At 42.0% G+C, this 23777-nt stretch overlaps 1 protein-coding gene across 2 annotated transcripts in view; it reads right to left on the reverse strand.

Annotated features, from left to right (window-relative positions):
* The window catches only part of SMAP1 (small ArfGAP 1), a 91520-nt gene extending 86747 nt beyond the window's left edge, over positions 1-4773 (reverse strand). For both annotated transcript variants that reach the window (XM_054280594.1, XM_054280592.1), the window contains exon 1: positions 4548-4773. In XM_054280594.1, coding sequence (XP_054136569.1) covers positions 4548-4665 — 118 coding nt within the window. In that variant the 5' untranslated portion in view covers positions 4666-4773. The remainder of the gene's footprint in view (positions 1-4547) is intronic.
* Positions 4774-23777: the final 19004 nt, after the last annotated feature.

The raw sequence follows: 23777 nt of genomic DNA on the forward strand, positions 1-23777 counted from the left end.
CGATATCAGCATCCTAACAACACCAGCCTTGCTGTCAAGCAATAAGAACACAAGTCTAGAAGACTTCCAGCATGTCATAAGCAGGGCAGAAATGGCAAATTATAGCCCCTATAGCCAAAGGGTCCCCAACTGACGTTAACACTTTGAGGTTTTTTTATTTTGGCTTAATTTGACAGATTTCTAAGAGGTGTTATTGCTTAAGGGATTCAAATATCAGGATTGAAACAACAATTTTAAAAATGCATTACCCTCCCTCTACAGTGAAAAGTAAGAAAAATTCAAATGCTTTACAATAGCTTTCAGCATAGTCTGCATACCTGATACAGCTTCTCCTACATCCTTCCAATTCCTGCCAGCTTTACTTAGTTATACAAACAAAAGGATCACAAAGGAATTTCAGTTTCCTCTCTTTCAAAACTTCAGGGTGGCTTAATCTACTGTCAACATACCCTGCTATTTCCTACAAGTATCAGAAACAGTAGTGTAACTCCTCCTAGTAACAGAACACTGGGAAGACATGAGCTCCTTATGCAGACAGCTGTTCACACAGAGATGTAAAGAACAGACAGTACACAGACAAGACTGCCTTGTCAAATGTCATATCAGCCTCCTCACTCTTTCCAAAGTCTCAGTGATTGCAAAGACAGTTCCAGAACCTTTCATTTTCAGGCTTCCTCCCCACAGAAGTGTCATCTCATCTCTCTGACAGCTGCAAGATTTACAATTTGAAGGTGACATATGGCAACCACCGTATGGCCCTACAACAGGTAGTTTCCAACACATTTTAGCAGCAACAGTCAGATTCAGAGCAACTATTTGAACAGGCAAAAGTCAAATACAAAATAAAAATCACTTCTAGAAACTATTTCCAGGGTCAGCAATCCTAATTATTACTTAATACTACTCTGGCAGATGTGTTCTCAGCTGTATTCCTCACCTTACAAAGCCATGCAATGTATCTGCATACCTCACACTTGAAGAAGCAGACCACAAATCAAAGGATAGGTTTGTTCTTGATAAAAGACCACTGCTAATGACAGATTGTTTTGAGGATGACCAAGAAATAGCTTTTTCTAATTCTTACACAGAGCAAGCATTCAATAAATACTGGAAAGGTGCACGCTTCAAACTTCTTTGCTGGCAATGCACATGGCATTCCTATACATGGGCAAGGAAAGCTAACTCAGTGACTTAGGAGTGACAGGATGGTAGTGAGATCCTCTATCCCCTTTTTGATGCAAGAAGTAAAAGCCAGCATTATATTGATATGAAAGAAGCCTTAATATATGAAGGAAGAGTTCAACATAGCATTACAGTAGATGCAATGAGAGTAATGAGTGGCAAATATGCCAATAGAACCATACATACATTGTTTAGAGTCAAAAGGATATTGGTAAGATTTAAAATTATGTCTGGCTACTTAAGAATTCTCAGAGCCTCAAAGAATAGCAGCTAGATAGACAAGTATAATCTGCAAGATTTCAACAACCTTTGGATGTGACTATCTGAAAAGAAGCCCAGGGTAAATATAACACTTCAGGTTTAAGAGATACTATAATATCTAGGGTAAGAGAAAGGAATTATCTTCAGTTAAGTGCTCATGCTGAAATGACAGCAATCTGAAACACCACACTGAAAGGATGTTTTTAGGTACTGACAGAATAAGATCCAAGACAACTGCAACTCAGTTAAAACAACTGGAGTTAATCATGAAGATGTTACCCCACAATCATGTGAACAGAAAAAGAAACAAAACACAGAACTTGGAACCTCCTACTGAGCAACAGAAGGGAGAAGGACAGACAAAGGAGCAAAGTGCACACAAGAGAGGAAAGTAACAGAAACTAAAGTGGACAACATTGAAAAGAAAAAAATAATACATTACATGAAGAAAACCAAAGACATGCCAAACTAGGGCTGACACAAGAGAAGTCGTTAACATTTTGTCGTGTTAATTTCTGCAGAATCCAGGATCAAGAGGCTCTCCAGTGGAAATGACCATAGGAAACTCCAGACTAATAACAAACAGGACTAGAGATGAAAGGGATGCTGCCAGTGTTGCAAGAGGTGAAGGAGATCTCACAGGCTGGGGAATGCCAGACAGCTGGCAGGCTCTGGTTAGCTAGCAGAGCCACGTTAATAGCTGCTGCCTCACACAGCTCTGCATTCCAGGACTAGCAAAACTACAGCTTTGCCAGGCAGCAGCAAGTCATGAGCACTCACACACCATGGATTAAACATGAAACACATTAGGAAAAAACAGCTGGCTGCAGCCTTTAAGCAGAGTTCAACAGTGGCACTGCATGCTCATGATAAGCTTGATTTTCAACTTAACAACTGATTATGTTTCCTTTTTTTCTGAGCTGTCTTCTGGAGGTACATAGAAATCCAGACTTCAGGGTATAGTGGAAGCATCTCAACATTGTTCACACAACCCTCCTTCCCTGAAGGAAGCTTCCTAAACTTCAAGTAAAAATCTCCACAAACTGTGTATATATGGCCACATCTCGGTCAAGTCCTTTAGAAGAGCTGCAACCAAAGCAAATTTATCATTCCACACTCTTCCTTCCAACTATTAAAAACCCCCAAACATACACAGTACAGGCAAAGTCAGACAGCACTACAAGCTAATATGATACAGGATTTAAAATCAAAATTGCTACAACAGAATGAAGCAAACACACATTAAACTTGAAGGGAAGAACAGAATAAATAAAAAAGGAACTGCCAAACCACAAGTCCCTCACATTGCATCATCCAGTATTTTCATGCCACCTTTCCTGGAGACAGGGTGAAGGCAAGCCATGCTTCTGGCTTACAGAGAAAGCAAAAGAGAAAAGTACCTACTAAAATCTGATGGCCTTCAAAAGTGCCATCAGATTTTAGTAGGTACCTACGTAAAACAGTTTACTAGAAATTTGAAAACTGAATGAACATGTACTAGCAGAAGACAGCCTGGTGAAGGTATTGGTAGGTCCTCCAGAACCTGAACAGGAAAAAGAAAACCAAATTCAAGATACACCAAAGCTTGATCTTATGAAAGAAAGCACCAAAGAAAAGAACAGTGAATAAAACCACTTATTAACACAAATATAAGGAAAAAGAAGCTGAAAGTGCCAGCACTGCTGAACTGAAAGGGCAAAAGATACAGAGCACTCAGGGTTACAGAGATGTGCAAACATTTTAACTAAGCCAGAGTTAGAAGAGAAAACTTGGAAGATGGGACAAGTGATTGGAGAATTCTGGACTCCAATCTTGAGCAACACAGGCCTCAGGCTGAAGCTACAGAACAATTACATGTGGAATTCCATCAGCAAGCAACACCAAGCAGCATTCAGCATGAAAATAAAAGTGCCAATAACAGATGAAACATACAAATGTGCTTTTTCCAGAGAGCCACTGGTTATGAAGAGTCATTTACATGGTAACCAGCTGTCAGGGGGCAAGAGGAGCTGTGTTTGGAAATGGTTAGGCAGAGTTATTTACAAAATATACAGACCCATTATCTTTGGTGCAATCCATATCACGTACTTCTAAGAGTTTACATTAAGACAATACAGTCTTCTCTGTGATTGTGCATGGCATGACTTGTGTGCACAGGGAAATCCAGTAGCACACACAGATGGGAAGAGAATTTAGAAACAGTGCCATTTCTGGTTGCTCAAACGAAGCTCACTCACACTTCACCTCCACTTTATGTGGAGAAGGACTGCACAAGGCAGCTCTGGCATTAATCATACACCGTGAACTCCAATTGTTATTCAGGAAGCATCAGACTTAATAACTTACTGTGCAGCCACCTTACCTAGAACAAGATCATAATAAATTGACTCTAGATGAAAGAGGGATGTGCAACAAATTTCCATTTGAAAGCCACAGAATCCAAGGTAAATACAAACGCAAATATATATCTACTTTTGTGCAGGAAAACAAAATTAAAGCACTGTAAGATTTGCCAGTGATACAATCTTTAAAATTCTATTCATCGCCAAAGCCACATCTGTGACACGTTTAACCAGACTGAGACATCCAGATTCACAGAGCCCGGCATTCTGACTGAGTCAGCAGGGCAGGGTGTATTGTTTTGGACAGCCGACATCCAGCTCATCTGGCACCTACCCCTGGCATCGGCCAGTCCCTTCCCGAAGGCCACGGCCCGCTCCAGATCGATACCTGGCAGCGCAGGAAGCGGCCGCGGCCGTGAAACTTCAGGAAAGGGCTGGGCCAGTCATTGCATAAAGCCCGGCTGGGGGCTCCTCGCTGGACGAGGCGGCGGCAGCCCAGCTCAGGAAGGAGCGGAGCACGGCTCACATCGAAAGGTCAGGCTGTCTGTCAGTCTGTCTGTTAGTGTGTCTGTCTGCGCCGCCGCTGCGCCCGACCCCGCTGCCACCGCCCCCGGGCCCGCTGTCGGGAGGAGCCGCCCGCCGGTCCCGCCGCCCCTGCGGACGTGGCGCGGCCCCGAGCGGGGCCCTGCGGCCTCCCCGAGCCGGGACCCGCCGGGGCAGCGCCGAGCCCGGGCCGGGCCCCGCGCCCCCCGCCCCGCGTACCTTTGGCCTCGCAGTCGGCGCAGTACTTGTTGTCCTCCTCCCGCAGCAGCTTGGCCAGGATGGCCTGGTGTTGCTCGTTCTGCTTCTGCGCCTTCTCCCGGCAGGAGCGGGTGGCCATGGCGGGGCTGGAGCGGGGCTGGAGCGGGGCCGGGAACGCTCCTGCCCTGGCGCGGCCACGGGAACCGGCGGCCGCGAGCGCCGACTTCCTCAACCGGAACTACTTGCGGACGCGGACGCCTCCGCCTCCCTCCCCGCCCGCTACCGGGATGGCGCGCGCGCACACGCCCACCCTGGCCACGACAGTCCCTTAGCCGCGGGTGACAAATAGTCCGCCGGGTCCCCGAGGCCGCGCCGCGATGTCGCCCCTCCGCGGCGCTTCCCAACGAGCAAACCACGCCGTCCTGGCTTTAGAAGGGCACGGCGCCGTGCCGGGGCATGAGGGGTCAGTCGGGCACAGCAGGTGATGTGTCCATCCGCTGATGCCTGACCCCGCCCCCCAGGTGGTGCCCGGGGCAAGGGCGGGGCCCGGCGCGAGCCGCGCACCTGAGCGCGCGCTGCCCCGCCCCGCCCCGCCCCCCCCCGGCCGTGAGGGGACGGGAGCGGTGCGGGTGCCCCGGAGCCCGGGATGGGTGCGGGTGCCCCGGAGCCCGCCGCTCTCCCGCTGTGTGAACCCCCGGAACGCACAGCCCAGCGATCGGACACCCCTGCCCGTGTGTTACCAACCCAGCGGTGGCAAGTACCCCAAAACACGGCCAAGGGATCTGCAGGTCCGTGAGATCGGGCACCCCGTGTCCTTGGGACATTGTCTCTTTCTCCAGGCCGCTGCTGAGGGAGACTAAAAAGCTCTTAGAGCGTTTTGACTGAATGGACACTGCCATAGCCGGAACTCGCCCCGTGAACTTTCTCTGAGAGTACGTGTTTCTGTCTGAAATAAAGCTGTACAGGCGGCAGAGACCTCTCAGTGAGGAAACCTGAACTTTCCCACTCGAGTGTAGGTGGTGAGATGCTCTGGGGAGGTCAGAGTTGGATCCAAAGTACCTGCAGAAAAGCAGAGCCCGATTTCCTGGGACCAAGAGTGCACCTCTACACTTTGCCCCTCAAAATGCCGTGTCTCTGTTGTCCCCTTCCTCCATTTTGTATCAGGTCCCTTTGCTGCTGCTGAGTACTCTCTTACAGAGTCTTCACCAGTAACATCCTTTTTGTCAGATCATTTCTAGCTTGCTGCATTTTTTTGCCTCTAATCCAACCCTTCTGGAAAGAGCTGAAGCCTATATATAGCCTATAAAATGCTTATGTGAGGCAGATGGAAATTCAGGTCTTTTCCCTCTCAGCCACTAAATTACTGAATCATTCTCTGTATCTTTCTTTTTCTCAGAGACAACAGTGAATTAAATATCCCCTAAGTGTGGAAGAGTTGCAACAGAAAAAAAATGAAAATACTACACATTAAGTTAATTAGTAGTTAAACTAGCACCTAACATGGGAAAATGTGTTTACATCTCCCTCAAATAGAGAGTTAAGGTCTGCCTGAACAGTGGGAGTCTCCTGGCCAGTGAGTTACTGGGTAGGAGGTTGCAAAGTGAGGATATGGCATAAATACATAATTCTAATAGAGGGTTTAGCATCCTGCTCAGGGCAGGCATTAAGGGTTAAAAGCAGAAATATAGAATGGCACAGCAAAGTTGAGCTCCAGCTGCCTTACAGAGCCAAAATACAAAGACATGCTCCAGCAGAAGATGTGTAACAAAAATGTTACTGTATCCTGATATTTGCCATCAGCCTTTGCCTGGAGACTTGAATTTATTGATTACTGAAGCACATTAAACATGACATTAAGCAGGACTGACTTCTAGCTGAATACTTTATCTACAAGCATATAACTGTTTTCTAGCCCAAAGTGGGCTACATTTTTTTTACTGTTTTTTTGTGGTTTGGTTTGGTTTGATTTTTTTATTTTTTTAGAGAAAACCAGCTTCAGCTAGAAAGGGAGATTCTACTCACTGTTATCCCAGGACTCAGAGAACCAGGATGCTTGTCAGAAAGGCAAGAGTGTGGGCAGAGAGAGAAAAGGACATGAACTTGCTTCTCATGTGCTAGATAAGGAGCAGCATTGCCATTTTAGAAGAAAATAGTAGTTGCTTTTCTGTGTGACAGGCTTGACCTGCAGGTTACATAGTCTGAACTCTCTGCCATGTTGCCAGAAGGTATCAAATAGCTTTAAGCAATTGGTTTAATGTGCAGCAGTTTCTCTGATTCTAAAACAAATACAGCAATGCTTCCCATGTAAGGTGACTATTGATCCAGTTGCTGTGCTTGAAAAAAACCTACACAGCTGTGCAGGCTGTCTTCTTTAGAATGTGCTTTTTCCTTAGTGCCTTAGAACTAGATGATATATCTTGATTGATGTGAGATATCATCTTCTGACTGTTGAGCATGATGATTTGCTTCTTGTGTTCAGCTCTGAAAATCATCCTTCTAAGTACTTTTGCTTCTGTAATGTAGTAGAAATATGAAATCACCTGTTTCACCATGGGGTGAGATGCATAGGTTATTAATATTTTAATAGATAATGCTTTGAAAACAGCATGCTGTAAATGCATCATTAGGTGTTTCCCTCAGAGCACAAATGAATTGAAGGAGAGCAATCCCTTCTGTGCCTTTGCTGCTTTTTCTGGATCCTAAAGAGTAGCAGAACGTTGGAGATGTGAAGTTATTGCCAAAAGCATTGTTCAGAGGGGGAAAAAGGAAGAAAGAAAAGATGTTTTTCAGGATCCAGTATGATTTGTAGAATGAATTCAGGTCTGCCCACACCATGGTATGACATGTGGTGCAGAGAAGCCAGGGATGTTGCTCCTGCCAAAGAAGATCCCCAGTGTCACGCTGAGCCTGTCAGCTCGGTGTCCTTTGCTTCACCTCTCATTGAGCCCTGTAGAGCACAGCCTGTGCAGTCCAGGTTGGGAGCTGTTTAAAGAACATGCCTTGTGTTTCAAGACCTTTATCTTCAGAATTGAGTGAGTTTCTTGAGGCTAACTGAATTTCTCATAAAGTAACTTTAACATTGGAGTTCTGTGGTTTTCAATACTAGAGATTGTGTTGTGTTTAGTAAAAGCAGATTTCCCCAGCATGAGAAAAATCTCTCCATAATTGTCACTACTTGACATCCTGCAGGCTATTCCACTGTTTTGCAGAGATACCTATCGATAGTTTGTGAACTTCATATCTGATAGCTGAAATTCACCAAGTCTAGACACCTACTTCATTCAGAAATCATCCCATACACCAGCTTTAAATAGTATTTGCTAATCAGGACAGCATTAGCATAAATTTGACTTAATGGGAAAGAATGTATCAGGTGCAAAGTTATTAACTGGATTGAAAGCAGGTGTTAAAATAGCTGTGTTTCTCTAACACCTCATCATCAAATATCAAAGTCCAGAAATAAATATAAATGGGGTTCCAGTTAGAGTTGTTGAGTTGAGAATTTCTGATTCATAAGAAAGCTTGGTGCTTCAGATATTTTCAAGCTCTTAAGAAAAAGTTATATATATACATATACATATATATATATACACACACATATATATATGTGTATACACACACACATATATATATATATATGTATATAACTTCCTGGGAAATGGAAATTTCAGTCATGTTTCTGGAGCTTGGCTCTTCCAAGCTGGCTGCCCATGCTGCAGTGTCTGGGCAGCCCCCGGCTCAGACAGTGTGGTACCTGTGATCCTTGGCTGGCAGAGAATGGCACAAGCTGAAATGCTGACTGTAACCACTGGGTTTCAGCAAATGCTTCAGGTGCAATTTCTGTCACAATCTTAAGAACACCTTGAGCTGTGAGCCTGTCACCCTGTGTTCCCTTGCTGGCCAGTGGAGAGAAGCACATTTGTGAAGGTGGGTTGCTGTGTTCCCAGCCAGGTGTCTGACTGGGGGGAGCAGAACTTCCATCTGGAAGGACCTGTGTCAGAAGGAAAGGAATGACTTCCTTGATTGTTTGTGTCTCCTAATTGAGAATAAAGGGTAGACAGGGTGACTGTCTCCTACCTGAGTGGTAAAAGATATTTTAAAAAAGAATTCTCAGCGTTGTTTTAATTAATGAGATTTTTTCAGCAATTTACTTTGTGTAGGACAATTCCTGCCCAGCTCTAGCGCTGTTATTTTCAATCAGAAAAAAAAAAAAAGGAGAAAGCCATAGTAACATCACATTACATGAAATAACATCTGTATCAGAGACTTTACAGCTATACCAAGAGTTTCCACATATTTTTATTCTTTGTTTAGAAAGAAAAATAGATCTCTGAAAGCAAATTCAATAGTATTGAAGGATTCAGTATTTTTTAACAAAAAACCCCAACAAAACATAACAAACCCCAGCCTTGGAGAATCAGAAAGTTTAGTTTTCAAAGCCCAATTTTAAATCTGCCTTGATAAACCTTTTTAATGCTAATATACAAACTAAATGTATATTTGAACATAATACATTGATTTATGCCTTACAAAACCTAAGCTATGTAGGACAGAATATATTGATGCAATAAAAAGAATCCTTATACAATGCAAAAGTTGTTGGGGACACGGCTTTCAAAACTGTAGTTGAATGCACTGTGTACACAGGAGTAACCAGATCAAATCTCATCATGCCCAAAGTGAGTGTGATGTGTCTGACAGCCTTGGAGGGTCACTGCAATGGGAACTCTGGTTGATCAGCACTGGGGGCTTGCCCCAGGAGTGCCATGAGTCGTGTTCTTACAGTGTGAGCCCTTCCTGCCTGGCCAATGAACCAAACAGTGATAGTTCACTCCTAAGATGGTTAGAAACTATTAAAGGACCAAGATTTATAGGTGAGGCTGCATTTTCAATGAATTCTAGTTTCTGTACAGCAACTTGACTGGAGAGATTAGATATTAGAGGCAGTAAATCTTTCCTCCAGTTTCTTGGTTCTTTCTTTACTCCTATTCAAAGACCTGGTAGTAGATGAATTATTGACATTATAACATCCCAGAAAAGGCAGTCTAATTTCTATAGCTGCTGAGCATTTGAAATACACTGAAATAGAAACTTGTGATGTGACTGCAATTCTGAAAATTAAGACAAAAATTTTAATGCTTCACCAACAGTCTTGTTTTCTTGAGAATTACTAGTAAATCTGAATTTTAATTGTAAATAAATTAGGGCCTGAGGGGAAACTGCAATTTAATAGAAAGATGACTAAATACGTTTCAATGACCTTTGCTGTCAGTCATAATTGTGTAAACTCAGGGGCAAAACCCCCATACTGCAAAGCTAATATGCTCTATTGTGTTGTGAACTAGTGCATGTATTAGGCCACAATATTCCCATGTGAATTATAATGCAGGAGAGTGTAGGTGTAGAATAGAAGGACATGTAAGCTCCATATGGTTCCAGTGGAAGCATGGAAGTGATATTTAAAATGAAAGCTTTGCACTTTCCAAGCTCATGGTGTATTTTCAGTTCTTTAAGGCTGTTTGTTTCGGTCGGAGTCTTCTCATTTCCATTCAGCTCATTTTTAGACTGGGTTTTCTGAACAGAGACTGTTGGATGGAACTTTGTGACTCATGCATTTGGCTCAGTTGAGCTTTCAGGATAAGAATACCAGCCTTAGGTATCAACAGTCATTAATACCTAGCCAAGATGAAGAGCAATGATCAGATGTAAAATCAGTTGCAAAATCATAAATTTGAAACACTAGAGAAAAATATGAAAAAAAATACAAAGAGGGGGAAGTGAAGTCCATATTTATTACTGTTTCATGTCCTACTGTGCAAAAGGTAGTCTTTGAAGCTTAAAAATGTTTTGTTGATGGGTAAATGACTAGATAGACACTAAAGCTAGGACAGTTTTTGATCTTCACAAATCTTAATTTTAGCTCTTCAACAATAGGAAATGTGATTCATTTTTTCCCTCCAATGAAGTCAGGAACTTGCAGAGAGTGTGGGTTAAGGACTAACTGATGAATTGCAAGCTTCAGACTGTTGCAGACAAAATAGAATTTAGATAAATGTAGCATTTGAGATTATTTTTTTACTCTATAACATTATGCTTTTCCTTCTCTTTTCTGCAGTACTCTTTAAATACTAGTGGGAAAGAATTTGTGTTTATCTTGTCACTGGCCTTTATGATAAGGGGTAACTAATAATTGTGCTATATCTTACCTGTTTGGAGGTCTGCAGTGAATTCCCTGCAAATTCTACCTATTTTTGTCTTAGAATCATCCTCAGAAAAGTGGAAAAGTTGAGGACAAACATTTAAAATACTTTTTCTCCTTTGAGATAATTTCCCACTGGGGGAGACTGAGGGGGTAAAGTTATAACAAATCATCCTGTCTTCTGAGTATCTGCAGTCCAGAGATGCTTAAGGAGAATAATTTCTACTTCAAAAGCTGATATTTTTAGTGATCAGTGAGTCTTTTATCAAGAAAAGAATGTCCATAGCACTCACAAGCTGAGCTTATATCTGCAGGAAAATGTTTTTCCTCAGCTACTGGATACTCAAGAAATTAGAAAAGTGATTAGCTGTACAAAAGAAAAAAAATAAGCTCTTCCTTCAGTCCCTCTGTGATTCATCACTTGAGGAAAAACATATTTGGATGTGTTCCCAGGGCAGTGGCTACATCTGGCAGATAAAAAATCTCCTGTGTTTCTGCCTCTAGAAGCATGAAGCCCGTGATGGTTGATGTGATGTTTTCCTTGGGTTTTGGACCAAACTTGCAGTTGTACTGACAGGAAGTGTGATGTCAGCAGAGTGTGAGCTCTGACTCCAAGAATTTGCAGCTCTCAAAGAGTTGCACGGCCCTGTCCAGCATGTGCAGGAGAACAGGAGATCTCTGGACAGGCATCTGACTGGGACCTCCCCCAGCTGATTAGTTTGCTTCAAGTTTTTACTCCTGGCCTTAGGCTGACTCTGGAATTCTCTCCAGGTCAGATCAAGTTTTCACAGAATAGGAAACATTTTGTGGAAAGTCCCTCATAACTGCATTGCTTTTCAGAAACAGTTTTCTCTCCATACAAAATCCATCTGGCCCTTTGCCCCTTCCCTTCCCTTCCCTTCCCTTCCCTTCCCTTCCCTTCCCTTCCCTTCCCTTCCCTTCCCTTCCCTTCCCTTCCCCCCATGTTTGTCTTCACTGACACAGGCCCACACAAACACACATCATGTAAAAAAGAAAAATTACCATTGCAGTGTCTGTGCTTTTATTACCACAGCATCTTTGATACCGAAGTGCTGCCCAAAAATACAGAAAAGCAACAGGGATTTTCTAAATGCAGTACTATTTTGATAGTTTAAAAATAGGCTTCTATCTTTAGAAAGAATATTGAATTTTGTCTTTTATAACTTTGTGATTCGTTGTTATGACAGACTTAATCAATCTGATGAGTCCTTGTTCAGTGTTCTGGCAAATATAATCAGCCCTGGAGTGTTTTCTTACTCCCCAAAGGCACATTGTTTCTGTGTTTATGTCATTCCAATGTTTTATCTGGAAAACATATTTCTTTTTCTTGAAGTGTACTGTTCAGACACATACATTGAAAGCCATGTGTTTAATTTACTGAATATGAAATGATCTTTTTATTTAGGAAGTCAAAGGAGAAGGTTATGGAACAAAAAGTCTAGTAAGATATCGGGTGCAAAAGTCACAGACAGAAAAGGGAAAAGATTGATCTTGTAAGAATCACAAGGCAGATTTAAAGACAGTTTGTAGTAACAAAAAAAGACTGCTAGAGATTCCAAGACAAGTCTTATGCCTCATTTCTAAAAATTTTCTGCAAAATGAACACTTGTATTAAAGCAATATCAAGATCTACTTTCCACAACTCATTTCTTTCTTCTGAATCTTCATTTTGTGTTCTTTAATGTCGCTTGTCTGCCAGATTATTCTAGGGCCTTTGAAGTACAGGAAGATGGTTTATTTTCAGGCTTTACTCCCATGCACAGTTCCAGCATGCACTGCAAGTCTTTAGGGGTGGTATTTATCTCCTAAAAATATGGATCTTGTAACAGAGTACTATAAAATAATGAATAAAATAGCAGAGATATTCAAGACTAAAAAAATAAAGAATGCATCATATATGTAATGTTGAGACTACTAGAGAGGATCATTTAACAAGCAAGCACTGCTTTTTTTTTTTTTTTAAATTTAAATTCCAGTACCTGCTTCTTTGAAGGCAGGTGTAAGGGCATGGAGCAGCAGAGCTGAGCATTTCTCTTCCTCAGCAAGTGCAGAACAGAGCCTGTGGTACAGACTGGGGTGTACCTTTCCCATTGCAGGAAAGGCAAGGAAAAGCTATGCTGTGTGGTAGCAACTGCTGCTTCATACCAATGGCTTTAGTACACTGCTACACCTGGCTCGTTGCTTGGATGTTACGCACAAGGGGTCTTTGCTAATCAGATCAGCTGCAGGAATGACCTGGAACATGCAAAGTATTGAAAGAAGGTATTCTGCATAACACATGAACACTTTGTGTGTCAGAGTAATTTAGACTCTGTCTAAATGTTGTAACATTGCACACTTAATAACAGTCTAGTGCTAGCCAGAACATAATTGCTTGCTCTCTAAAGCACAATTTGTAATAACCAATGTGGTCCTTACAACTCTGATGACTGAGATCATCTCTGAATCTTCAGCTGAAGGGACACACCCGAGGTCAGCCATTATCTCTATGTGTTCTTACTATCCCAGTCTGATAGGAATTGTCTTTAATATTCATGCATAGAGCATTCATGTCCATGGCTGTTCTTTAATGCCCGACAAGACTTTTGGTATTGTCTTTACTAGGCAGTAAAGGGGTTAGCCAATGTGGGGGCCTGAATATATGTATTGTTATGGAGAGAGTCCCTGGTAAGATCTATGTATTAAATAAGTGGGTCCTTATGGAGAGAGTCCCTGTAAGATCTATGTGTGGGTCTGAGTTACAGCTGTGAAGTCCTTGGTTGGGCAGCAGCTGTGGCTCGTGAAGGTAACTGGAATAAATAGGGGTGGGTTGAGAGCCCAGGAGGAGTTCCTGAGAAGACACATGAAGGACTGTGCTGCAGAGAAGAATGGCTTGGTACAGTATGGGACTTGAGAAATATGAATACAACAAGCCTTAGCAGGAGGCCCTTCATAAGTGAACAACAGTTAAGGTTAAAATAAAATGGTAGCATATTTTAAGTAATGTCAATTAATTTAAATTTATAGTTCTAACAAACATTAGATCTTTCTAAGCTACAAAAGTTCTTAAATTCTGGTAATCATGCAGCTATGTCATCCTTTTGACATACTATTCCATAGAATTCCTAATCAGAATGCTGAAATAGACAGCTGAACCCCTTCAACTCCCTCAGGGGAGACTATGATGATAGTATGACTTTTAACCAATGGAAAAACGCAAACCAAATGTTTGTTTAAGTTGCCTCTGATGGAAAGGACAGGTGTCTTCCTCTGCTATTTCCATGGGAGGTGGTTTTTAGTTTGATTACACTTGAATGTTAATAAATATTTAATTTTGTTTCTAGTTTGGGACTGCTTTCCATGAAATCTCTCAAGACCAGCAGTAAGTATGGTTTTTCTATGTCCTGATGATTCTGAAGTCCTGCCAATCAAACAACTGCAAGGAATTCACAACTTCCTCTGGTTTCAGTGAATTTCACTACCTGAGCCTCAGATAATCAAGCAGCAAATTTCCCTGGGTGTCACTCCAATACTGAAATTTATCCATGTCAGTATTATACGAGTTTCTTATATTTTTGGTGACTTTCTCACTTTGCATTTCAACAGTTAAAGACAAGACTTCATGTCCTTTGAGTTTCAGCCTTCAGAGACATGACAGATTAAGTAAGCTCTTTAGGTGGCTCTTTAATTTTAGTATGAGTTGCATGATATTGACAGTGTAATTAAAACTACAAATCTGAGCTTTTTCATATTTTCTTTTCTAGCACACATTTCCATAAGCTACTTGTATGATATGAAAGGAAAGAATAATAATTTCCTGTGCTTTTTTTTTTTTTTACTGAAGATTTAACTCACCAATTGCATCAGTCTCCCTTCTGCACCTCACAATAATGTAACCAGGTAAATTTGTCAACACATGTAAGTGGGTTTTTTTATACTTTCCTGTGATGTGTCTGTAGTCAGTGACAGCATTTTCTGGATAAAATGGGTGTAATCCAGTACAGGTAGACCCAGATCTGGTTTTGATTAAGTCTTTCCACCTCCAACGGCTTTGTTTCCCCATTAATATGATGGACTTAATGTACTGGTCTCCTTTTAATGTGACACTAGATTTATAGAGATGAAGTGCTGCTAAATAACATTTTATCATCAAGCCCCACATCCCTGGAGCTTGGATTAAGGTGAAGATGTTTTCTTGGTGTTCATTTGTTCTTTCTGTAATATCTATCTGCTTTGCATTTATTTTTAGAAGATGGCATGGATTTTGAGGTTCAGGGAAATGCTTCCTGCACTGGGAAGCAGCTGCCTCACTTTGTTGACCCTTTACAGCCTTAAGATGTCTTAGCTACAGGAGAATTTCTGGCGTGACTCACCCTGGAATCGAAGCTCCCAGGAATATACATCAGCAGAGCAGAATTGGAAAGTAAGCAGGTTTTCCCACTTCTGACTATTTCTGGCTGAGGTTGAATACCCCATGTGTCTTAGATTCCATATCTCTGAAGCTGAAGGCTCTTCTTAGAAATTCTTGTGCCTGAGAAAACCAGGGTGAAGGCTGAAGAGCCTGCAGACCTGGTCTGCAGCTGAGAGGTGCCCAATGGGTGGGTCCCAGTTGGGCTTGCAATTGCATGGATTGGGTGCTCTGTGTGCTTTGCTTTAGCTGTGCTGCTCATACAGGCACAGCCTTCTGGTTTAGTCCTAAAGCTGCCATTTTTTATCTGTGATCAAAACAACAGAGTAATATTTTCTGCTATGGAAAAACTCTTTTCTAGTAAACTAAAAAGAGAGTGTAAATATTTTTAAAGTATTTTGTTATTACAAATGTGGCTGAAGGAAAGCATTTAAAAATATATTGGATGAAATCTACATGGTTGGCAAAATATGAAGCTTTGAATGATTATTGAATGATTGCTGTGAAGAGTCCTACTCTTTTCCTTTAAATTTTCAAAGATAAACCACATCCACACATGAAATTTGTTGAAATTGTACTTGTAGCATAGATGCTATGAAAAAATAGTTATTGCAAAAGCAAATAATTTAATAGTAAATTTAAATGAAGAAGAAATGGTTTTTCTCCTCCTTCAAATAACCTGATTTTAATGTCAATGAAACCTTGACCAAAAAAAAAAATCTCCTGGGAGGGTAAAGGCTATTGAGTATTACAGAAAAGAACCACTTGAAAGTGGCCACAAAGAGCTTAAGGTGACACACAAGCCCTGACAGCATTGCTCCTTCTGAGTTTTATTCTGGTCACACACAGATGTACTTGCTCTGGGCAAGGTGTGTAGGATCTGACAAAGTGTGCACAGGCTGTAGGCAGCCCAAATGTGACAGACATGGTTTAATGTGTTAAAGTCTGGGGGTTAGCTGATTTTTTCAAGAGGCCACTTGCCCAAGGACAGCACATGTTTGTTGTTCACCTCAGTCTAACCAAGAGATGCAGCTTCTTGGTCTCCTCTCCTGTTTCTCTCACCCTCTGTGGCCTTTAGTGGAGCCCAGTTATGTACCTGTTTCTGACATAAGCCCCTATGCTGGATGAAATAGCCTGCAGATGTTGACTGGCAGGGAGTCTGAGAAGCAGACTCCTTTCACAAACAGACTGACCTTCACCTGGCTGAAGAGCATTATCTCAAATTTTCTTTAGATGTGTCTAGTTCAGCAAATTGTTGTTGATGTTAGGTGTGCCGGGGTGCTTGTGTTCATCAGTGATTCTCTTCAGCTATTTCAGCCTGCATTGTCTTGTATGTGCAGTGAAAATAATCCTTTCTTCTTACTGTGAGGGTTTAGGTGAATAATTTCTCTAAAATTCTCCTATATCTATTTCATCTTTGAGGGACATGTTGATGTAACAATGAATACACACAAAGAATGTCAGCAGCCTGGAGAGCAGAGTGGGACTTCAGCTCTCTGTCTTTGCTCTGGTGCTTTCTCAGGCTATATACAGTGTCCACAGTTCTCTGCCTTTAAAAATATCTCAGATTAGCATCCAAGAGTATTAATATCTGTACACTTAGGGGTAACATATGCAAATGTATCATATTTGAGCTGATTCTTACTCAAGAAGTAAGGAGTATGTGCACAAGAATATTTCCAAAGAAGTTTTAAATTACTATTGTCTTCTGCAGACCCTAATTCCTTACGCTGTGCAGGAGCTGGCATTCCTCACCATCAGCCAACTACAGTAAATTGACTCACATACACAAACTTCATTGAAGTCTTGTTTTTCCAGTTCTTAAAAACACTTCAGCCACAACTGATGTGGTTTAGTTCATATGACTCAAACTCTAAGCACTGTTGACCACAGAGAACATTGATTACCTAGTACTGGGCTCCATGTATTTTCCAAATTCTTCCCATAGTTTACTGATGATGCAAAGGAAGTATTCTGTGCCAGTTCTGTGGCCATTGCAAACAGCAACACAAGCAGTAGAGCAAACACCATGAGAAGAAGCTGCACAAGCCTGAACTGGTTAAGCAGAGTAAGAAATATGGGCTATAGTTGGCCAGGAATTGGTTTTTAATGACAGGGATACAGCAAATTGTGCATACCTGAGGAGAAACCAAGAATGACACAGTCCTCCATCCTCTTGTTTTGGCACATGCAATTAGAAGGCAGGATACAGATCACAGAAATGAGATACTGATCATATTAGAATTTCAGGTGAAAATAAGAGTAATAAAATTGAATAGGCAAAGGCAAGGATTCACTTCTGAGTGTAAATTTTGAAAACAGAACTAAGCAAAAGACTGATATACTCAGAGATTTCTCCACTGAGAAATATAACTGCATCTGGCAGCATTTCAAGTTTTCTTCTCCCACTACTCTAAGAGCATAAAGATGTTGTTATTACAAATGAGAAATACCCAACATGCCTTCTTGTGGCTTCAAATGAATATCTGAAATGAAGAAAAAATACATCTTTATTCACACTGGATTCAGTCTCACATACAGTAAAATCACTAGAAAAGTACAGGCCTGTACAGGTCTCTACTATCTTAAATTTCCTCTCTAAATGACTTTCATTAATTATTTTTATTTTTTATTGACTCTCTTTTCCCACTCAGAAACTTTATAGGTCCTCTTGACTAATTACAGCATTAAAATAACCACTAGAAAGAGTTTCAAAGGAGCAGCTGATCAAATGATCCCTAAATGATTTCCAAAGTTAATTTATGCCTATTGTCTAGTCTTGTCTCTGGACAATTTATTTTGTGTACAAGATGTAGGACTGCTCAAGACCATAGGGTCTAAAAGAGAATTGTATTGAAAAACTACATAGACCTAAAAGCTTAACTGTCAGACCATGGTAAGAGATAACAGTAAATTGAAATAAAAAATTGTCCCACTGATTTTCCACAAAGTCTTTTATGAGAGGGCTTCTACCAAAGCACTTGGTGATACCTTTGTCAAATGAAGGATGCTGGCCTAGCTGGATTTTGGCCAGTCCTAGCAGACACAATCAGTTCTTCTACAGTTCAGTGTATTATTCCTCTTTGTTAGTAACAAAAATAGGCTTTTGCTAAACAACTTTTCAGAAGTGGAGAAGAGACATTAGTATTTACCTTTTAAACCAGTCTTGATCTGCCTGTAATTTTTTCAGTTATCAAAATTCTTTAGGATATTTATAAACTCCAGAAAAAACTGGAGCTGCATTAGCTGTGCTTTTACTACATAAACCACTTTATTATCATTGTTATTTATGAAGTTTTGATGTATTGTGAAACAGTTTCATAAAGTGCCAACCTCCCACACAGGGATGAAATTGGCAAATGATTCTGTATTAAGGGTGCGTGTGTACATATATATATCTGTGTGAATAAAGATATGCAAATGTACATAGATATTCATGTTCTAGAAACAGTTACAATTTTCATTTTCAGCCCTGCGTGGGAGGCAGTTTCCTTCCATGGAGAGGAACACCACACATCTATTGAGCAGAGAGGAGAACCCCCTGATTAGCACTCAGCAGGGAATGCTCAGAGTCCAGCCTGCTGCCTCTGTGGGGTCTGACAGGACAATGGGAGCTTAGCAGCCTGCAGAGCCCATGTGCCCTGAGAGGACACAGCTGGGATGCTGTTCAGCAGGCCTGTGGGTTATCCTGCATCTGCATGGGCAGCAGCAAAGCAGGGTCACCCACACACTCTGCAGCTGCTGTGCTTGGCCCAGCCTGCAGCCAAGAAATTAGGGAAAAGAGCTGAAAGTACTGGAGTGAGGTGATGGGAAAGGATGAATTTGTGATTGGATGCAGCACAGAGGGTGTGTCAGAGGGGTCTGTGGCAGCTGCATGCTGGGTGACTCTGTCCATGCCTGACTGTCCTCAGGGAACTCAGCTGCCTGCCTTCCCACAGAACCTGCTCTTGCTGTGTGCCCCCAGGGCAGCACTGCAGTGTGTTCTACTGCCATGGACCAGGGAAAAGCCCTGCATGCCAATCAGTGCCAACAAATTACCAAGGAATCGGTGGTCAGTCTCCAGCACGCTGAACCCTTCCCAGAATCTACAGTAAACCCAGGTCTCTTGTCCTTGAGTTTAGAAAAGCAGCATATTCATGCTAAAACTGCTTCTGAGGAGGCAACTTCCTTGGAGACAGCCTAACTTTTAGAAAACAAAACTAAAAATGGGCAAGACACAGGCTTAAGGAAATGTTTGTTGTGTGTCCAGAACACTATGACATCCAATCCAGTCCTGAAGTTTTATAAATATGTGTCTGGCTGTTGAAGTAATGCAGATAGAAAGGGTTCTGCAGACTACAAAGTGAAATTTGGACTGCTATTCCCAAATTAGGCTGGTTGAGAATTTCCTACAGATGAGGCAGCTCAAAATGTTAGAGAGATTTCTTGCCAAATTTCTGATCTCCACCTTAAAATTTCTCTCCCAGCAATCACAAGATGATGAAGCAAGCTTCATAATACATTAGTTTTCTCCTGAAGGCCGGAAGGAATTGTTCTTTCCTTTGCCCAGAGATAACAAACCAACACCATGTTTCCCAGTGTCACTGTAGTCTAAACTAATGCCAGCACCATCATAAATCCTGCCCTGCCATCAGTCCTGTTTCAACACAATCTGAAAGGACAGAACCATTTTTTTGTTACCATAAACTGAAAGAAAAAACATACTTCTGTGACAGGAAAAAAATCTTGGAATCATGTCAAAGCAGTGATGGAAGAACACAAAAAAAGAGCTAAGAACTGAATTTTCTATCATGGTATAAAATAAACAAGTTTTCCATTTTCTGCTGATGACCAGACATGAAAGGTATGCAGCAGCACTGCAGGCCAGGGAGATTCTTCTTAGTGAGGGACAAGTATTCACCTACCTCCACAAGCTGCCAATTCAAGGGTCCAAAACATTTTGGGCTAAAGGAGGTACATAAGGAGGAACCTGCTGATGGACATGTGAGGGGCTTCCTTGGTCAGCTGGGGTTTTCTGAAATGCAGGAATGCCAGCCAGACCAGCACTGCAGGACTGGCTGCAACAAGGAAAAGGCTGTAATAAACGATCAGTTGGATATTACAGTGACCTTGACATACAAGGATGGAAGGAAAGATTCCAGAAACAGAGACCAGGATCCAGGTTCAGCCCAGGCCTGGTGCAGTTCATGTGGAGAAGCCTACTCCTGCCTCTCCTCTCCTCCCCTCCCCTCCCCAACACAGCACACTACTGGTCACCTCATTCTCCAGCCATCCTTATTTCAATAATATGGCAAAATGAAAATACTTCTTTCCTTGCATACCTGTGCTGTTTTGCTTTCTGGCTTCCTTTGAAGAACCACAGTAGCTGCAGAAATCCTGCACTGAGCATTCTGTTTTTGCCCCTCACACAGGGTTTGTGGAGCCCAGCAGGCCTCTGTGATACACCCAGTATTATCCACAGTTCTCCACAGTTTTATAGGAAGGACCATCTGGTGGTCAGCTGCCCAAATGCACAATTGCTGCCTCCTGCACCTGTTCAGTGTCATTCAGCCTCTCTCTGACAGTTGCTCTCCCATCAGAGCTCTTCCTCAGTGAGGGGATGAGAGGATGCAGCACATCTCCTGAAACAGCAGCAGGTGCTCTTTGAGATTTCTGTTCTTAAGGAGGAATAAGTACAATTTTCTCTTCAAAATGGAGATGACAGTAGGACCAGAAGGTAACCATTGGCTATCTGAGCCCTTTTACTCAAATCTCCCTGCCATTTCAGAGATGGTTGTGATGCCTGCAGTCATTCACAAGTGAGCTTACAATGTACCCACCAGTCAGATGTGTACCTCTGTAGCATGGTATATCTCTGTGCACACTAAGCCTTGAAACCATAAAAGCTTCTTTAGGGACTGTCCTGACACACCACAATGTCCTGACTGGACAGACTGGACCACAGCCATGTGCTCTGGAAAAAGCTGAATAACGTAACCTGACAGCTCAGTGACCTTCACAGAGGAGACCTTGAAATGAGTTTGGGTTTCAACTACTGAAAGTATAAAGCTTGCAGGAAGACTGATGCTACTTTTTACAGACATCCTTCACCCTCTTTGCATCTTTAACTTCCTACAAAAGCTAGATTTTGACAGAATAATGAGCTTAAATTTGAAACTAGAGTCAAATGCCCCTGGAGAAATTCCAGTTATTTTTCTTGACTGTAGCTAAGATCTTCACATACAAAAATCCCCCATATTAGCAGAAGATCTCCTGCAAAGAAAGGAAACAGAAGGAGAAACCTGTAATTTGTGATTAATGTTATCATGTGCCCTGTTATTACCACAGAGAAACAAAGGGTACAAGCTATCAAAAAAAAAAAAAACCACTTCAAGGATGGCAAAAAGTAAAACTGAAATTAAATAATATGCAATTTAAAAATAAGAGAGCTGTAGCTGTCATTATCAGGCTGAAAAGAAAAGCCAGGAGAATGAAACAATATGTCTGCTGGACCAAACAGCTACTGCAAACTTGTCTCAAGAAAATCATCTGGGAAAAAATCTGTCTCAAGATCACACATACACACTGCAGAACTTGTAAGTGAAAACTCTGGGGTAACATGTAAACCAAGAGCAGGATACTCCCTGAGCTAAGCAGCACTTGCTTGTCTGTCTTTTAAGACATGGTGAAATTTTCCCCAGCTTTCAAATGGTAGCTGGAAACACATCATCCTTTGTTCTTTAGCCTCTCACAAGGAAGTCACACAGACTAAAGGTTTGCTGAGCAAATATATGACTTTTTCCTAGTCTGCCAGTTTTATTTTGATGCTAAGTCCCTCTCAGCACATAAAATTGCTTAGTTGTTAGCCTGCCACGCTTCACCCTTATTAGGGAAAACATCCCACTGATTTGTAGGTTTGAGACACTTGTCACCTGAGTGTAAGTTTATGGAGTGTTACCCTCCTGACTGTATCATGCTGTAGGCATTTGCTTGGGAGGTGGATAGGCAGAAGGAATTTAAAGAACTAGCTTCAGCCTTTTCCCTCTCATTTTAAGACAATGTAACTCCCTTTTACAAGGTGTCTAAGAGCTGGCCCCGGACATCCCCTTCCCTGCCACCCTGTTTGGGAATGGTGCAGGCAGCAAAAGCACTGCAGGTCCCGTTGCCTCAGTGCAGCCCTCCCCCTCTGAGGAAATGAGTAGCTCACACTCATGTTCAGGGACACCCTGGCTTCCCTTGTCACCACCAGGGCACTGACACCTCATACACCTTGCTCAGGACAGCTGTTCAGGCAGCCTTTTAAGTCAGTAGGGAGGATGCCCTGAAAACACCCCCATTCAGCACCTGTAATGACAAACCCCCCACACTGAGACAAGGATACCTTTGAGAGGCATCTCCCTGAACTACAACTAGGAAGGAAGCACAGATGGCTACATAAGTCACTCAAGTTTGTAACAATCAGTTAGAAGAGTGTAAGTTATAGTTCAATATCTGGCTTCTAGAATTAACCTGATCACCACTGCATAGCTCACCTGACTTTTGTCAGGGGCTAACATTTGAGAATTACAGCTGTGTTTTGATAGGCCATGGGTGTCAGCTTTAATATAAATTAATGTGTTAAGTAAGGACCTTAAAAAGCTTCTTTGAACACTCTTGCCCTAAAAATGGCAACATTAAGATATGTGATTTTTTAAAGGCACGAGGCTGTAGCTGCCTAGAGAATGCATGTCAAAGACTTTCCTGCTGCAAGCTGTAATTGGCACTTCTGATGCTATTTGAGGGGAAAAAATTCCATTCTCACAGCAAAAAAATGCAGAGAGATGCTGAGTATTTCTGAAGAAAATGCATATGGTCAAAGTCATTCAGCAGCTTGGTTTCCAAAGGATGGGAGGCCAATATCTGCACTGTCCCCACACTTCAAAAGTCAGTAACTCCAACCTATTCTGAGAAGGTGTCAAGGAGAGACTTAATTTAAGTGGCTGCAAAAGAGGTCCAAATAATTCCTCTCAGGGGGAAAAGATGGTCAGAAAGATGCCCCTGGCCCAGTGGAGATAATGTCAATCAACACAGGCACATGGAGAAAGATGCTCAGTCTGCAGGGGGTGTCACTGACTGCCCTCAGAGCAGTCATTTTAAATAGAGCTCTTTTCTCAGGGCTTGCCATTTTGTAACTAAGATTCAACTTCTACTGGGACACCCTTTCTGCAACAAAAGTGTTTTAGAAGGTTACAGGTCACAACTCCTAAACAAGCAGCAGGTTTGGAGCTGGAAGAGGGAGCACAGCCATAGCCACATTAGAATGTAGCCTGCACATCTCAGCTGGTCTGATATGAAACACTGACCACCAGCTAAGCAAAGGTATTTTATATTGCATTTTACAAAAGCAAGGAAGTGACCACTAATGAGCATGGTTCTGATCTCCATCAGCACATGGAAGCACATTTCAAACCATTTCCTTGTGTTCTGATATATTTGATACCATATTATACCTTGATACTCATGAACAATTACAAAAACACAGAACTACCAAAACTGCTTCTCTTAGAAATGAATGCAGTATTCCTCCTCTTCCTGACATTTCAGAACAAGATGGTGTGGCGCTTTTTCAATAAGAATACCAAAATAAGGGTCACAGGCATTTAATTTATCTGTCACTACAGACCAC

This window comes from Melozone crissalis, unplaced genomic scaffold (genome assembly GCF_028551555.1).
Source record: "Melozone crissalis strain CALT ecotype California unplaced genomic scaffold, PUWL_Pcris_2 ptg000027l_1, whole genome shotgun sequence".
In the NCBI taxonomy this organism is placed as follows: Eukaryota; Metazoa; Chordata; class Aves; order Passeriformes; family Passerellidae; genus Melozone; species Melozone crissalis.